Raw genomic sequence first — 14,211 nt, 5'->3', positions numbered from 1 at the left:
TAGGCCAGTGAGGGGTGGGGGGGGGGGGGAGGTGGTGGCAGGCAGGGGTCAGCACACCAGGCAGGCCTGGGCACAGGAGCAGCCTCACACCACCCTGTGGAGGTGGCACGGCTGCTGAATCTATTTTTTAATTTAAAATTTGAAAAAGTTAGAGAGAGGGCACCTCCATGTTGAAGCACTGGCTTCTTACTTACCTTCCATTACAGCCTGCTGCTCCTCTGAAGCTGGAAGGCATCTTAGTAGCCTTCAGCTTCAAGAGCCCACCCAACGTCCTTAATTGGATGGAGAACCTGTCTCCATGTCAGTTAAGGGGCGCCCCGTGAAAATCACAAAGTGTGACTGGTTTCCTCTGGGGGCGGGTCTCCTGCCCCCGGAGGGAAAAGTTAGCCCTTGGAGTTTGAGCTACGGACATTTCCAGAGAAACCATATAGATTTCATGTGATTCCACCTAAAATCAACTGTGGAGCTCTCTAAAAAGTATGTTTCATGCCTTCCCTTTGTGCATTATTACAATCCATTCCAATCTGCGGCTTGACCTTATATTGACTGGGAAATTAGTGCATGAAAGAGAAGTAGAAATGGAGGCACTAAACTTACTGTAGGAGTCAGTTCAGGGCCACATGTGAAGTTTAAAGTAATATCCCCATTATTTTACACTGATCTCAAGCACAGGATATGAACAACTCTTAAGTGTTTTGCTACTGTTAAAGCAGGATTAAATTTAAAGAAAGTCTTTTGTGGTACATGTCCTTTAGCATGAAGTTAGACAAAAATATACACAAAAACATTCCTAATATAAATCGAAATATGTTAAACTAAGGAGTAAAATATGTGCATAAGTACAGTTTAGGTGTTCTAAAAGTGTAACAAATGGAATGGAATAGATTACAGCCCCCTGAAGGATAAACCTAGCAATTATATTGCCCAGAACCTAAACTCTGCCTTGTACAAAACACAGTCTATGCTGGCTGACTCTTCACTGAGAAAGGGTGATGTGCATGGGTGTATCCAAGATTTTTCAAAGCTTCAGTGCAGTTTTTTCTAACATAATAATGGTTTCATGGTGCACATTCTCCCAGGTATGGTATATCATAATTTACCCTAATTATATATATTTAATTGTCTTTTGATCAAGTTCCAGCTGAACACATGCATTATGGTGAGTGGGGAACAGTAACACAGGAGAAAGTGGGACTGTTGTTAGCAGCAATGCAGACACACATTAAAACCAGCCAAATCAAATTTCCAGAGCCATGGGGAATGGCAATGATTAGTGGGGGGTCAGTGTAAATGAAGAATAAAACTGTTTGCATGTCTCAAACAGCTAAAATCTGAGATGATCATGCCAGACATTAGAAATAGCCCAAGAAAGACTGCAATTAACACTGGTGTTTTTGATAATGTCTTAATGCTAATATATTTAGTCAGTTGAGTAACTGTACTGATGCAGTCAATGAATGTATGCGGATTAAATAAATGGCATTCCTCATACTGTGATTGTACTTTCCTAAACTATATCATTATCTTTCAGTCAAGCTGTTTCCAAATGATACTGTTTAACCAATTTGACTGTCCTAGTCCTTGAAGCTTATGTCTTGTTCCACCCCTCCACTTTTCTACATAGTGACTGCCAAATCATGCACTTTATTTAAGTAAAACAGACTGTGAACTTTTATTTTACTCCAGCACTATATGGGCTGCAGGAAGTAACATGGCAACTGACATAGTACTGTTCTTTGTTTCACTCACCAAGTTGCTTCAACATGAGCCAAAGAAACTTAGTGCATGCTCAATAAAGATAAGTGATATCTTGTGTGCACCTTGTCCTTCACAAGCTTTCTGAGAGCAGGAGCCAGCAACATATTGTCCAGGCTGCCACTAGCATTGAACTGGTGAAACCAAGACTGATATCTGTTTGTACAACTGGGTGAATTAGATTGCTACGTTCTGACAAATGGTGTTGTTGCTAGGTTGTTGCTATGTGAATGGACTGCTCTATGAAAGTTTTCCATGTTCCAACTATTCATTTCCAGCAGCATTTGGTGGAATATTGACTGCAACAATTTTACTTTCAACCTCAAATTCGTCGATCTCCTAGAATAAAAACAGAAGATGCTAGAAATACTCAGCAGCTCAGGCAGCATCTGTGCAGAGAGAAACAGAGTTAGCAATTCAGGTTGATGGCCTTTCATTAGAACAGACTGAACTTTCATCAGGACCATTCTGATGAAAGGTCACAGACCTGAAACGTTAACTGTTTCTCTCTCCACATGTGCTGCCAGCCCTGCTGAGTATTTCCAGCTTTTTCTGTTATTTCAGATTTCCAGCATCTGCTGTATTGTGCCTTTGTTACCAATTTTCTCTTTGGTTTCTTTACGTTTTATACTTTTCATTCAGTTCGCTATGAGTTTTATCAGTAATTCATGCCGTGGTTACCAGGGACATCTCAACTTGCTTTAGACTGATTAATAGCCATGAGTTCAACACATCCAGAAACATCTTGCTGGATTGTAAAATCAGAGACACTTCTTCCCATGTTGAATCTGAATCCAAACATGCCTTTATTTTGTTTTATATTTTTGAGCTCCATAATACCATCATTTCCACACTACAAAGGTCTTCAGATTTCTCCTGTGAGTTCTATCTTCAAGCAAGTTGATTCAAACATAATCTTAAGCCAGATCAGTTTTAAGGCAGTAGCATTAGCTCAGGATGAACACTGAATTCAACCTCAGACTGAGCCAAATTATGTCATGTTATGTTATTTGACAGGTATCTGAATTTTAACCAGTTCAAAATAATTTTGGGTTTCTGGTGGCCTATCTTAAACAAAATGATAACATACATGGACAGATGGACAAAATATCTCTCTGTAAGTGTGCACCACTAAAAATGCTCCTCCACCATCGTTTGGCTCCATTATAGAATCATAGAATGGTCACAGAAGGAGGCCATTCAGTCAGTCATTTCCATGCTGGCCTTCTGCTAGAGCAACTCAGCTAGTTCCGTTAACACGCCCTTTCCCCATAGCCCTGCAAAGTTTTCTCTTCAGGTGCTTATCGGATTCCCTTTTGAAAGCCACAACTGAATCTTCCTCCACCACACTCTCAGGTAGATCCTAACCACTCACTGCATATAAATGTTTTTCCTAATGTCGCCATTGGTTCTTTTGTCATTCATCTTAAATCAGTGTCCTTTGGTTCTCGACCCTTCACCCAATGAGAATAGCTTCTTCTATCTACTCTGTCTAGATCCCTCATGATTTTGAACACCTCTATCAAATCTCCTCTCAACCTTCTCTTAGGAGAACAGCCCCAGCTTCTCCAATCCAATTATGTTGTGTGAATGGGTGAAAATCCGCCATCTGTAGCTGAAGTCACCAAAAGGTTTTTTTTTTGTTTAATCTTTGCGTTGATGAAGACACTGGGAGGATGTTTTCCCTGGCTGGAAGTCCAGAACTAAGGGTCACAGTCTCAGAATAAAATGTAAGGACTAATCAATTAAACATTTTGGAAAACCAGGGCTGGATTTTCCTCTGCTATCCTATATCAAAGCAGAATAGCAGCAGAAATGGCAGGAAAATCATCTGGAGTCCGATTGTCATATTCCCGCTCTAGCCTTTATTTTCCTCCCCCTGTCACCACTGAGAAGGCCACTAGTCACCCTTCACAACCCCACCTGCACATGAATGTCAGTGGGAACCCTGTTAGTGTTAGGTCCTGAGTTGAAATTGCAGTCGAGCTCTGATGTCATCAGAGCCTGATCTGGGTGTTATATAAGAACATAAGAAATAGGGGCAGGAGTAGGCCATGCAGCCCTTAGAGCCTGCTCTGCCATTCAACAAGATCTTCTACCTCAACTCAACGTTCCAGCATTATCCTCATATTCCTTGATTCCACCAGTATACAAAAATCCATTAATCTGTTTTGAATATACTCAATGACTGAGCTCTCTGGGGTAGAGAATCCCAAAGATTTCCAACCCTTTGAGTGAAAAAATTTCTCTTCAGTTCAGTCTTAAATGGACAACCCCTTATTCTGAGACTGTGGCCCCTAGTTCTAATTCCACAGCCAAGGGAAACATCCTACCAGCATCTAACCTGTCAAATCCCTTAACAATTTGAGATCACCTCTCATTCTTCTAAAAATTAGGGAATACAGGCATAGTCTTCTCAATCTCTCTTCATAGGACACTCCCCTCAACTCAGGAATTAGCCTACAGAACCTTCATTAGGTAAGGAGACCAAAATTGCACACTGTACTCCAGGTACAGTCTCACCAAGGCCCTATATAATAGTATAAGACTTAGGGACGTAGGACTTAGAAGCAGGGGGTCGGCCATTCGGCCCTTCGAGCCTGCTTTGTCATTCGATAAGATCATGGCTGATCTAGTTGTGGTCTCAACTCCACTTTCCTGTCTGCCCCCAGAACCCTTGACTCCCTCATCTATTATAAATCTATCTAACTCAGCCGTGAATAAATTCAATGACCCAGGCTCCACTGCATTCTGGGGAAGAGTATTCCACAGACTAACGACCCTTTGAGAAAACAAAATTCTCCTCATCTCCGTCTTAAAAGGGAGACCTCTTATTCTTAAACTGCATCCCCTAGTTCTAGTCTCCCCCACAAGAGGAAACATCCTCCCAGTATCCATTCTATCAAGTCCCCTCAGGATCTTAAATGTTTCAATAAGATCACCTCTCATTCTTCTAAACTTCTTTACTCTTACACTCCAATCCTTTTGTAATAATAGCTAGCATATCATTTGCTTTTCTAATTTCTTGCTCTACCTGTATGTTAACTTTCTGTGATTTGTATTTAAAAATATTCAGATTTTCTATCTTTCCTATCAAAGTGGATAACTTTACATTTCCCTGCATTCTATACCATCTGCCATGTTCTTGGCCACTCACTTAACCTTTCTATATCCCTTTGCAGCCTCTTTGTGTCCTCCTTACAGCTTACTTTCGCACCTAGCTTTGCACTGTCAGCAAACTTGGATACATTACATTCAGCCCCCTCATCTAAGTCATTAATATAAATTGTAAATTGTTGAGGCCCAAGCACTGATCCTTTTGGTACCCCACTAGTTACAACCTGCCAACCCCAAAATGATTAGTTTATTCCTACTCTCTGTTTTCTGTCTGTTAACCAATCCTCAATCCATGCTAATATATAATCCCATAAGCCAATTTTGTGTAATAATTTCTCATGTGGCACCTTATCGAGTGCATTTTGAAAATTCAAAGATAGTACATCGCTGATTCTGCCTATTTACTCTGCTAGTTACAACCTCAAAAAACTCTAACAGATTTCCCTTTCATAAATCCGTGTTGACTCTGCCCAATCATATTATGATTTTCTAAGTGTTTTGTTACCACATCCCTAATGATAGATTCTAGCATTTTCCCTACTACTGATGTCAGGCTAAGTAGCCTATAGTTTCCTGTTTGCTCTCCTTCCTTTCTTGAATAGCGGTGTTGGGTTTGCTCCCTTCCAATCCAGTGGGACTATTCTAGAATCTGGAAAATTCTGGAAGATCAAAACCAATGCATCCACTATCTCTGTAGCCACCTCTTTTCAAACCCTCAGGTGTAGGCCGTCAGATCCAGGAGATATGGCCACTTTTAGTCCCATTAATCTCTCCAGTACTATTTCTTTACTTATACTGATTTCTTTAAGTTCCTCATTCTCACTAGATGCTTGGCTTCTCACTATTTCTGGAATGTTTTTTGTGACTTTTACTGTGAAGGCAGATACAATGTATTCTTTAATGTCTCTGCCATATCCTTATTCCCCATTATAATTTCTCCTATCTTTGCTTATAAAGAACCCATGTTTACTTTTGCTAATCTCTTCCTTTTTACAGACATATAGAAGTTCTTGGAGTCTGTTGTTATGTCTTTTGCGAGTTTACTCTCATATTCTCTTTTTCTTTATCAATTTCTTGGTCATCCTTTTCTGTATTTAAAGGAGGACCCTGCTGGCCTCAGGCAGGTGTCCCTCTTGACTATTCAGAAGAGGGTGGCGCAGTGGTTCGCTCTGCAGCCTCACAGCTCCAGCAACCCGGGTTCGATTCTGGTACTGCCTGTGCGGAGTTTGCAAGTTCTCCATGCTGATCATGTGATCATGATCTCTGTGATCATGTGGGTTTCCACCAGGTGCTCTGGTTTCCTTCCACAGCCAAAGATTTGCAGGTTGATAGGTAAATTGGCCATTGCAAATTGCCCCTAGTGTAGGTAGGTGGTAGGAGAATGGTAGGGATGTGGTAGGGAATATGGGATTAATGTAGGATTAGTATAAATGGGTGGTTGTTGGTCGGCTGAAGGGCTTGTTTCAGTGCTGTATCTCTTTAAAAAAAAAGCAGGTTTAGATCAGAACCCATGGGAAGACAGCAGGATTGCTGTGGATAAGTTCCATAGGCCATCCTAGCTACCCACCCACCCATTTTCCACTGGGCTGGCATGTATATGTATACTGAGCACATATAAAATAAGTAATATTGGTCTTTGAGAGCTGGTAATCTATAGGTGTATTTGTAGCTGGGGTTTTGCTTCTGGCTGCATCAGGAAGGAGTGCAGAAAATTGGAGCAAGGCCTTGCCACTCCAGTGGGTCAGGAAGAGGCCATTGAAGGGCTGAAGAGAAAAGGAAACTCTTCCATTCAGAGTTTGAAATGACCAAATGGAGAAGGTCCTTGTGGGATTGCCTGCTGAAATTTTGGGCCTCTCCTGGGATATAAGCAGACTCTCGCTAGCTATAGGTTTGTTATAAGTTGGGACAATATTGTGTGAATAATTGTTGCACACAAGCAGACTATTCACCACAAGGAATAAGAATGGAGAAAAAGCCAGGTCAACTTTTCCAAAGATTCAAGCAGCAGTCCTCTGTCTATTATATGACATATCCTTCAATAAAATAACAACCATCATCATCATGTAGCTCCTACTTATGCCATAAAGATTTTTTCCTGTTCTTAAAGAAAATTAGAAAGTAATTGTTTACACTTTAATATGAGATACAGCATTTAAGTGTAATTGGCAAATCTAAAGAAGTTATTTGCAAATGACGACTTATCCAACATTGTGTAAACTTAGATATGATTTATCTTTGTACTAATTTAGCTGTTGTGTTTTAAGCTACAAAGATTATTTAATTGATATGGCATTTTAATTAAAGGGCCTATTTTGATTGGGAATTTTACACCTTGCATGATAGAAAGAAACCCCTAATATCAACAAGGATGCAGCCTGCAGGCCCATTGTAGCATGTTGAATAACACTCAGGTTAATGGAGCAATCTTCAAACACAAGCTTCTGCGTGATTGCAAATTGTTTAAAATCCTCAAAGGGACTGCAATAGGCTTGCAGTTTGCCCGAATTATGAACAATGCCATCACTATAACAGATTTGGGGTTTGTTAAATGATATTAAATCTGTAAACTGTTGCCACTTTCACTTACTTTCCCACCTTTCTCAACAGAATAACATCCTCTTTAAAATATTTAATGTTAGTGGTTTTATTGACATTACCCGTATGTTGCTCCCATGCAGGAACAACAGTTGCTGAGGTGTTTATTGTGGCCATCTGCTTTAGTGTGGCTGTTTGACACCCTAATGTCATTTTGCATGACCACTTCAATAGGTTTTTGAAGTAATAAGCAAAATATTTAGTAAGTTTTGCTACAGCATTTGTTTTCATAACAACCAGAAGAAATGTTAGAAAAAGCAGTATTGCTGTGATTCTTTTCATTTAATTGTAAATATTTCAATCTTAACATGGTGCAAAATGTAATTCTATCTGTATGGTTTATTTTTGCATTTCACATATTCTGTGACCAGGAAGAGACAACTGTGCAATGAGTGAATGGTTTCAGTTAATCATAATTTGCATTATTCCAGAAACCGCTTAAAAGCACGTTAAGCAGTGCATGTAATACTCCTTGGGTGACACAAGAGTTCAGAGCTTGAGTCTGATTTACAATTCTGCTCTCAAAACCCTTGGAGGATTCACATTGGTTTTATTCGTTGGGATACTTCACAGTCGGACAGCAGTCCCATTTCACAGACTGGCAAAGATTAGCATGTTATACGTTATTCCTGACTGGTTTATATAATTGTCATATACTGCATGCTGATTCAAGGATGTGTACCCATTTTCTGTGGACATTATTCCAACTAATAATTTGGGGCATTGGTCCCCAAAAATCATGCAATTTTCAGTATTTTTGGAGCCTAATAATCAGGCAAAATAACTTAAATTGCCAGTTTTCAGCCCCAAAATCAATTCCTAAATGTGTTTGAGCCCTTCCAGCAATTCTCCCTTCAAATCCTCATGTTGTTCATTTAAATATATTGTACTGAGGGCTAATTTCATGCTTCCACACCTGTAATGTGCCCCGGGTAAACTGGAATGAGAATATGAGGTGCAGTTGTTGCCATGATGTTATGAGACAGGTGGAAGTAAGGAGAACTTGAGCTTCACCAATGTAGAAAGCTTAAGGAGCAATTACTTTTGCTGGGAATTACTTTATTGTGCTATTTAAACATTTTGGATTCAGCCTACAAAGCCTTGAGATTTGACTAGCTCTATCAGAGTTGAGACTACTGGAAGATTTTGCCCTCCAACCGTGAGGGCTTCTCAGGTGCAGGTATGGTATTCCCAACGGCTATCTAATTAGTTCCACTCCCCTACTCTTTCCCCATAGCACTGCAATTTTTTTCTTTTCAAGTATATATTCAGTTTCCTTTCAGATGTTGCTGTTGTATCTGCTTCCACCACCCTTTCAGGAAGTACATTCCAGATCATAATAACATGCTACGTAAAAGATATTTTCCCCATTATTCATATTGGTGAAATAAATCATGTTCAGCTTCAATTAAGGTTTTGCATCAGAAAATCTCCATTCAACATACCAGCCGCTGCACCTCGTGTGGAAATTTACACTTCAAAGACACTGACGATACACAAAACTGCTTCCAGTTCATAGCATGTGACATCTCAAATCAATCCTCAACCTTGCTGTTTTCACCATTAAAAGGTGCTGGCATCTTTAACAATATGTTAGGGAATACCACATGTTAGGGATCAAGGTTCAGGAATCCTTGAATTCATGCTTCGTGCTCAGAACTAACTCAGGAAATGTTTCATGTGCTATTCATAGAATGATACCCAATATGCTGCACAGCAATAATTTCCTATGCAAACGTTCTGTGTGGAATTTCTAATATACGGAATTCCTTTTGTGGTGAAATAGTAAGTAAAAATCAATTTGCATTGAGTGACAAGATTTTAATTTTTCAATGCACAACATAAGCCCTTGCAACAGAAGAAATGCATTGTGTCCAGGATTGAGTTTACAGCTTGCTTATGTAATAAAAATAGGACTTGACAGCAGCTTTGCAATGGAAATATAGGAACTAGAGACAAGCAGATCACCAGTAAGCTAAATGTGTACATCACTGCCCTTTTTCAAAATTGAACTAAGCTTGTTAGCCAGCTTAAACCACCTCAAATCCTTTCTGTCATAAAACCTTTTCAAATGCCAAATTGTGACCTACATTACACAACTGTAGTGCCCCATATTGTAGAGACACATACTAAGCATTGAATTCTTCTTTCTGAACTTGAGAATCTTCTAATAATTTTAACCCTTTTAAGGGACTGCAGTAGTATTTTTATACCCTATCCAAATGCAAGATTGTCTTATTTCCATTTCCTTTGGACTGTAATGTAACTATAAACAGAACCTTTATGTTTGTCCAGGATCTGTCCCCAAATTTCCAGATTATTGCAATGAGGATGAGCTTAAGAAGCAGCCCTCTGCCTCCCCCAACTACCAAGTATAACTTCATCGTATTCTGTCAGCATGACAGAATTCTAACCCGCATGTCAGGGCCGGAAGAGCCTTACACCACACTAAACCTAATATAAGCAGCTTTAGATGAACAACACACAGCTAGACTGGCATTTTAAGAAATGATCATTTGGACAGTTTTTCTGCTGCTTCTGTCTAGGCTGTGTCACGGACTACAAATATGTAAAGAAATGAAAATTAAAAGCATAAAAAGAACAAAACTGCCAGAGTTGAGACAAGATAATTGGCCACACAGTTTTCATTATCATATATGAACATAGATTATTAATAGAAGTTCCTCTTAATGTTGTTCATTCATTTAAGAGTCTCTTCCAATTATATCTCATCGGTTTGTGTTGCCTTTCTTTTCCCTCAGATGACAGTGCCTCTGCAGCCAGCAGCATGGAGGTGACTGATCGAATCGCCTCTCTGGAGCAGCGTGTACAGATGCAGGAGGATGAGATTCAGCTGCTGAAGTCGGCACTGGCAGACGTAGTCCGACGCTTGAATGTTTCGGAAGAGCAACAGGCCATGCTGAACAGGAAAGGACCTACCAAAGGTAACCAAGTGGCAGAAAGTAGGATGGCACATGTCAGAAGCATGCACTGTACATAGACTGACTAGTCCTGAAAAATAAAACCTCAAGTGATTCAGGTGTAATCAACATGAAACACAGGAGTTGTGATACTGAGCCACTTTTACCCATTGATTTGCCCATAGATATTTGTGTTCATTATACTTATTTAACAGCTAGGGGCAGGAGAGAGGGAGGGGGAAGAATTGGTGTGGCTGACGATTTTGGTTTTAGTTGTGGGGGAGGTGAGTGGGGTCGTACAATGTTATACGTGTGAACACTGCTTTTTGTTTCAGTAGCAAGGGCAGTTGGTCTGTCGATCTCTATCTCTATTAGGTTGGGTGAGTTGGTTTGGGGAAGGGATAGTGGAGGTTGAGGTAACACTTTCATCCTCCATGCAGAAGCATCCCTTGAGCAGATTTTGCAATATACAAACAGTGACCCAGGAAAGAGGTGTTTAAGAGGGTTACCCAAATGTTTGGTTAAAGCGATAGGACTTGAGGAGGTATTTTGATGGAGGAGAGAGATTGGGAGAGACTGAGGAACTCGAAAGAAATTCGCGAGAATAGGCCTCAGGCAGCTGAAAGTAAAAGGGGAGGATGCACATGAGGCAGTCAGGAATGGAGAGTTTGGGAGGGGTATAGGGCTTGAGAAGGTTGCAGAGATGACATTGATGTAATGGGGAATTTAAAGACAAAAACAGAATGAGGGTTTTAAATTTAAGGAGGCCATGATTAAGTCTAACCATCAAACATTTTTTCCTTACATTCTCTCCTCTTATGATTTTGATTCTTTGCTGGAATTTTGTCTCAATTGTGCTGATTACCATCCATCACCTTGCTTAATGTGGCTATTATTCATGTGTGAGCCTCGACGTGGAGTGTTGATGGGCTATTTTAACCATATTGAGAATCACAACTAAGTCCAATCCTGTCCTCAGCCAATGGCTATACATGTGTACTTCCAATTGGAGGCACTAGGTGATAGTCAGGAACAGAAACCTTTGCTGATTTTCCCCTTCCTAACACAGGTGTGTTGACTCATCACAGCTTCTGATAAGTCACAGTCCCAGTCGAACTTGACTTTACTGAACAGAATAGTCAGCCACTCAATGGATATTCTCATTCAGCCATCAGGAACTTAACAATGATGCATTTAAACAGCTGTAGAGCAAATTTAGAGAAGATCTCATTTGTGGAATTGCATTCCAATTGTCTTCAGACACTTTTATCTTGAAGGAGTGTTGTTGACAGCTGATGACTAGTTCTCAGACTGCTACCAGCTCTCTCGCTGCAATCCAGACTGCATCACATCCCATATAGTTGTTATTCCCAAAACTCGAGCTTGTTCTTTTCTACTGAGACCTGGAAAACAACATCTGAACACGTAGCCAGACAATATTGTACATTACATTCCTTACTACATCAAATCATTGAAGTACCACACAATAAAAAAAAACTCAACATAATCATTAGTAAATCTTTAAAGGACATCCCACCCTTATAACAACAGCAAAGCTGCAAGGTCACTTGAGTTAATAACAGACTTAATTGAGTATTTGGCAGTGTAACAGGTGTCACAGACTACATTGGGTTCACTTGTTTAGATGATCACAGAAGGATGCCTTTGATCTTTCAATGCTATATAGGACAATTTAATTCACAACATTTCACATTGGCATATTCCCACTTGGAAACTGTGTGGAATTACTGAGACAAGCAATTTACCTCAGTTAACATAAACTTCAAGTTTGGAATTGGAGAGTAAAAAATTCAACTTGTGCAAGTCTGAAGTTCATATTTAGTGAAGATGATGCACAAACATGGAAGGCCTACTAGACAACCAGTAACTCATACATTTAGGTACTTGACCACCTGGTACCCAAAAACATACAAATAAATTTTGAGACTCAATACATACAGATACTTTCAAGTATTTGATCACTAAGGATTCAAATACATACAGGTACTCATGAACACAAGATACAAAGAACACTACCACCATGTACTCAAATACATTCAACAATCAGGCCTACTTCTGCTCCTAATTCGTATGTTTGTATCTAATCAGAGACTCAGTTACATGCAGGTACACAACCACCAGAGACTCAGATTCTAGAGTACCAGGGAAAATGGCTGTTTTTGACATACTATGGCTGAAAATAGATACAAACAAGGCAATTAATTCTCCAAGATAAGGCTATATGATGTCCTTTTCATTGAGTATTTACTGCCCAGTTTGTGTTTACTGTAATGGCTAAAAAGATATTTTGAAACTCAGGTTTTTTCAAAAAAAGTTTCTAAAATGTTACTATTAGTAACAAGATTCTAAATCTGTTTATAAAGAATGAATTTTAATTTTTATCTACAAAGGAACTCTCCCCAATGCAGAGGGATGGCCCAATTAAGTGAACATATTTGCCTTATTTTTTTAAGGAAGCAGTAAAGCACATTTATCTGGCTAACACAGTACTATCAATGGAATAGTGAGTGTGCCGGGAGTTGAGGATATGTGATGGCACATGTTGTGTTTCAGTGCCTTGCTTCAGAATTGTGACAATGCTTGCAGCCCAGTTCTGGCAGCCAGCAACAAGTTTTAGGTATAAAAAAAATTAGCTTCACCTTGAAATACTACAAAGAGGCTGAATTGTTTTAGAGGAATATTCAAGGTTATGTATGGCCTTTGTTGGGTCCATTCTCAGTAAACCTTTAGATATCAATTGAAAATGAAATAAATCTGCACCTATCTTTGTAGACATACGCAGATTCTGGAATGGTGAAAGTTAAAACTTGGTGCACACGTGGATCTTCAATGTTTGAAAAACATAGTGGGGCTCCAAATCAGAATTAGTGTGATTTTATCCAATTGAAACTGCATTGGATTAACATTCCTTATGAACAGGACCACAAACACACTGTAATTTTTTCAGGTGGAATTGTCCTTTAACAACAATAACTAGCATTTATATAGTGCAGTCATAAAACATCCCACGCTGCTAAGGTAATACTCAGATGGGCCCAACAATGGCCATAGCCTGAATACTCTTCTTAAAAAATGTCCTCTGTGTCATATTTAAGTTGCATTAAGTTATTCGAGAATATTTCTAATAGTTTAGGAAACAAAGTAGTGCTTTAGGATCTAGTTCATGGTTCATAGATGAAGGGGTGTGTTGTTTTTGATCTGGCTGTTAAGTTATTATTTTACAATGATCTTTTGTTTACAGTTCAAAGAACCTAACTTTGAAATTCTATTTGGTCTAGTGATAGCTTCAAAGGTGAAATGTGTCCGCTGACTTCAAAGTTTGTTATTAATGCTCTGAAGGTCATTAACGATATATTACCCAGAGTTCACCTTTCTCCCCCCGACGTGTCTTCACTGCCTGTGTTGCTGTAATGGTGTGAGTGAGCTGAGGCAGAAACTCTTTAGAATAGTTGGGGAGTTCAATTTTCTTTTGCAGATGCAATTTTTGTATAAGCAAGTTTTCAACAACTATGATTTTAGTAATAGTTTGAAACAGTCTCAGAATCAGTTTCAATTTTAATGTTATGACTCTACTTTTGATCATTCTTTCACTGTCCAAAGCCTGGAATTAAGATGTATCCTTATAGTTATATTGTTAGAACATCTGGTTTTGTAAATTATTAGAATTCCCTTTTTTCCATTAAATTGGAGATCAGTTGGAGCCACTGTTCTTTATATCGAGATTTTCAAATGACAGCACACATTTATAAACCCCAGCAGTGCCGGGATGATACTGCTTCTGTTGTGTTTTTTTTTACCTTTC

At 39.4% G+C, this 14,211-nt stretch overlaps 1 protein-coding gene and 1 long non-coding RNA gene across 7 annotated transcripts in view; one reads left to right on the top strand and one right to left on the bottom strand.

The window, feature by feature from the left end:
- eml1 (EMAP like 1) overlaps nucleotides 1-14,211 on the top strand; it is a 243,796-nt gene that overhangs the window by 140,947 nt on the left and 88,638 nt on the right. For all 3 annotated transcript variants that reach the window (XM_068038955.1, XM_068038954.1, XM_068038953.1), the window contains exon 2: nucleotides 10,230-10,412. In XM_068038955.1, coding sequence (XP_067895056.1) covers nucleotides 10,230-10,412 — 183 coding nt within the window. The remainder of the gene's footprint in view (nucleotides 1-10,229; nucleotides 10,413-14,211) is intronic.
- LOC137373720 (uncharacterized) overlaps nucleotides 9,288-14,211 on the bottom strand; it is an 87,907-nt gene continuing 82,983 nt past the window's right edge. For 3 of the 4 annotated variants that reach the window (XR_010975678.1, XR_010975675.1, XR_010975677.1), the window contains one exon: nucleotides 9,288-11,791. This is a non-coding gene — a long non-coding RNA (uncharacterized lncRNA). Of the gene's footprint in view, nucleotides 11,806-14,211 lie in introns of all 4 variants that reach the window. The other variant, XR_010975676.1, reaches the window with a different exon arrangement.

This window comes from Heterodontus francisci, chromosome 9, assembly GCF_036365525.1.
Source record: "Heterodontus francisci isolate sHetFra1 chromosome 9, sHetFra1.hap1, whole genome shotgun sequence".
Taxonomy (NCBI): Eukaryota; Metazoa; Chordata; class Chondrichthyes; order Heterodontiformes; family Heterodontidae; genus Heterodontus; species Heterodontus francisci.
This window is presented reverse-complemented; position numbering and strand designations above follow the sequence as displayed.